This window comes from Azolla caroliniana, unplaced genomic scaffold (genome assembly GCF_043228905.1).
Source record: "Azolla caroliniana isolate FFs.n. ecotype wild unplaced genomic scaffold, voAzoCaro1.0.p SCAF_4, whole genome shotgun sequence".
Classification (NCBI taxonomy): Eukaryota; Viridiplantae; Streptophyta; class Polypodiopsida; order Salviniales; family Salviniaceae; genus Azolla; species Azolla caroliniana.
Window position 1 is genome coordinate 5,092,974 of NW_028230439.1, and position 4,034 is coordinate 5,097,007.

At 37.8% G+C, this 4,034-nt stretch overlaps 1 protein-coding gene across 1 annotated transcript; it reads left to right on the forward strand.

The window, feature by feature from the left end:
* Positions 1 to 679: 679 nt before the first annotated feature.
* LOC147864938 (uncharacterized) lies at positions 680 to 2,299 on the forward strand. Its single transcript, XM_087317611.1, has one exon. It carries the CDS (start codon positions 869 to 871, stop codon positions 2,024 to 2,026), a length of 1,158 nt encoding a protein of 385 aa, XP_087173737.1. The 5' UTR covers positions 680 to 868; the 3' UTR covers positions 2,027 to 2,299.
* Positions 2,300 to 4,034: the final 1,735 nt, after the last annotated feature.

The window sequence follows — 4,034 nt, forward strand, 5'->3', positions numbered from 1 at the left end:
TTTCACACCCTATTGTATCAACGGTATGTATAATTGTAGAGCGTGAAATCGTAGGAAGAATAAAAAAGATAAATGTTCCACAGTCTGGACATCCTTCTATGCGGAGATATCTGGTTTAGTGGTTTTTTGTTTGTTCTGTGCATCCGCCACTTTTGTACATGATTTTCCTCTCTTTCACGATACATGTATCTTTTACGAATCCTGAATTTGGTTTTGCAGTAAAACATGGCTTTCTTTCATCATTCATTCCTAATGCTTAAGTCTTTGCTATTCTGCCAGTATATATCAATCGTGTTAGCGATTTCGGAACTTGTATGTGCTTCAACATCTGTTTCTATTTATTATCCACTCCCGCAATGCCTGTGCTGTTGACTATTCTTTCGTTACTTCATTCTGTTATGGATTCTCTAATGTGTTAGTTCAAAATTTGATTCTTTTAATCCCCATCCTGTCAATGTTTTCGTTTTCAGCATTATTTCAGTATATTTCAATCTATTTGGGATTCTTGACTTCTGTTTGTTATAAAACATTCATTTTTTTATCATCCACTCCGTAGTACTCGTGTTATTCTTATTCTTTCAGTGAATATGAGTCCGCTAGATACTCTACTTCTTTTACCATCCATTATTGTAACGGCAATTTCAACTATAATTTTCTTATCTAATTGTCTGTTATGGACTCTTGTCTTTGCTAGGGATTTTTCTCTTTTTTTATCATCCATTCCTGCAATGCTTATCTATGTGAACTGTTTCATATCAATTTGTAGGGATTCTGGACTCAGTTTTTGCTTTAAAAACATCCATCCTCACAATGCTAACAGAGACAAAACTAAAGTGATTTTTCAGGTTTTTACTGGCATACAGTCAAAATGCCTAAAGATAAAAGCAATTATGCATCAGCATCACAGAAAAGTAGGCATCATCCATACATTAAACCTTATTCAAGAAAAGGAAAAGCACAAGTAGAAGGAGAGTCTTCCAAAGTTTCCTCAGGAAAGAATGAGTGGAAAGATGCACTTTGTTCTGTATGTATGGAGATCCCACATAATGCTGTTTTACTCATTTGTTCTGCACATGATAAAGGATGCCGACCATACATATGTAATACGAGCTATCGGCATTCTAATTGCCTAGATCGGTATCAGACGGCTCATCTTGGGAAAGTGAAGACATGTGCTTCGAGAACTGCAACAGAAAGCTCATCCGGTGGCCAAGCTTTAGAAGCAGGAGTTAGAAGGTCGCAAACTATCTTGGACAATGGTTCCATCAGAGCAAATACAAGAAATGCTCTCTCGAATGGAGTAACTGAAGCTATAATGGTGAACGAAGAAGATCTTGAATCAATATCCGTTGATCAAGGAGATGAATGCACTGATCATGAAGTAGAACATGGGGGATCTACTTCCTTAAATGCCTCAGGGCATGGTGTGAAGGGTCTCATCTGTCCTCTTTGTAGAGGTAAGGTGAAAGGATGGAAAGTGGTCAATGCAGCTCGGGACTATCTCAACCACACTGCTCGAATTTGTGCAAATGTGTCTTGCTCATTCGAGGGTAATTATGAGGAGCTTCGAGTGCATGCTAGACGGGAACACCCGTTAGCTCGACCCTCGGAAATTGATCCAATACGTCAAAGAAGTTGGAGCCGCATGGAGAGAAGAAGAGATGTGGGTGATGTTCTTAGTACTATTCACTCTACTATCCCTGGTGCAACAGTTATGGGTGATTATGTAATTGAACATGATGAGGAAGAAGGAGAAGATGGTGCAGATTTTCCAGGTGATGATGGACATTGGTGGACTGTCTTTTTGCTCTTCCAAATCTTTGGGCCATCATCGAGCAACATTACAAATGAAGGGATGCGTTTGCGTAGCCAATCACGCGTGCCTCGTCGAAGCTTGTGGGGTGAAAGTTTGCCACGTAGTGGACATGTAGATGCATTGACATCATCAGAAAGTAGCGATCATGAAGAACAAGTGCGTAGGTCTTCTAGAAGACAACAAAGAAATCGTCATAGAGCTAATAGATAGCACAAATGCTGGAAGTATTGATTTGATTATTTTACATCATGGTAGGATTTTCTTGGTGCGATTTGTGGGTGATGGAAGTATATAGTTAGTAAATAGTATTCATAAGGGCCATGATATTTTTGGTTGAGATTCGTGTCAACCACATCAAACTGTTATAGTTCCTTATCGTCATGTTGATGACATGCCTTGTCGTTTATAAGATGCATTTACGTTGTCAAATTTATATAAATGCTCTTCTCAAGGTCTAGAAAATGTACAATGGTTATTGTTTCATTCTAGGTCTTGATGAACTAGGTCACCGTATCACATCAGGTGTTAAAAGTAGCCACAAAGTTTGTTCATGTGATGAAGGCCTCAAAGATGTCAATGATAGAAATTGGGATTCCTTGGATACAATTTTTTTTAGTAACACCTTTATTACGAATGGGAAACCTCAAAGTGAGTTGAAAACCCGCAAAGAATAAAGAGAAATATACAAGTGTTGATTAGACACTAAAGAGCTTAGAAGCACTCGAAGTAAAGAGTGTATATATGCAAAGTTGGAGTTGATCAAACAAGGATTCTTGAGGAGTTGCTAAAGAAGCTAATTTCATGTAGTTGGTTTCAATCAAAGACCTTACTATTGTGGGCCATCTAGATGGTCAAGAGTGCCCAAAATCTTGTCCATTGGTTCAAATAAGCTTTGTTGCATAGAGCGTTCGGAATCCGTTCAAATAGCCAAAAGTGCTTTCCAAACCTTCGGCCAAGAAATCTGTGAGAGATGCACTTAGTCTTTGTCTAAATGTTATAGTAAAAGAGCAAGTTCATGATAAGTATGGGATTGTTTTCAATCATCCACCACATCATGCACAATACGGTGAGGTTATCCATTGCTTTTGAAGATTTGACTCAATCGGGAGCACACCTAATAGGCATCTCCATAGGAATACTTGTGTTGCTTAAGTGGAAGACTAAAGCTCCATAAGCCTGTAGCCTTTGATACGATTATATAATAACTTATTCATGATAATGCTTTGATGATAAGTGTGGGATTGTTTTCAATCATCCATCACATCATGCACAATACGGTGAGGTTATCCATTGCTTTTGAAGATTTGACTCAATCGGGAGCACACCTAATAGGCATCTCCATAGGAATACTTGTGTTGCTTAAGTGGAAGACCAGAGCTCCATAAGCCTGTAGCCTTTGATATGATTATATAATAACTTATTCATAATAATGCTTTAATGATAAGTGTGGGATTGTTTTCAATCATCCACCACATCATGCACAATACGGTGAGGTTATCCATTGCTTTTGAAGATTTGACTCAATCGGGAGCACACCTAATAGGCATCTCCATAGGAATACCTGTGTTGCTTAAGTGGAAGACCAGAGCTCCATAAGCCTATAGCCTTTGATATGATTATATAATAACTTATTCATGATAATGCTTTAAAAATACAAAACGATTTTTGGTGTTTTCTGCCATCATTGTTAGCTTTGTCCAAATGATAAATAACATGAACACATGTATGCTTTTAGAGCCCCTAAAATTGCAACACCAAGGGCATTCCTTGCATGCAAGGTTGTTAAATCTGCACACCAATAGAGCAAAGTAGATAGGATAAATCACATGTTATCATCTACTGAATGCAAATGAGAAGCAGTGGAAAGGGATTCTTGGTGTGTAGCCATTGTGAGTATGCATATACAAGACGTTGAAATTATAACCCCCATGCTATACACAGATTGACTAGTCAATAACTATTTCTATGGGCACTATGGCTTGGAGTTGGATGAAACATGTTTTTGAAATATTTAGAATCAAGAGCAATTCCCACATGAGCAGGAGTGCTCTCGAGATGTTGGGCATATATATGAAAAGTTGTAATTAAAGGGCATATATTTTTAAGTTAGACAATTTAAGGCATTTCAAAATTCGTCTCTAAAGATTATGTCTTACTCTTAAATTACTCATTGGAATTAGATTCATGTCAAATACATATTTGGACTGCATAATGGGTG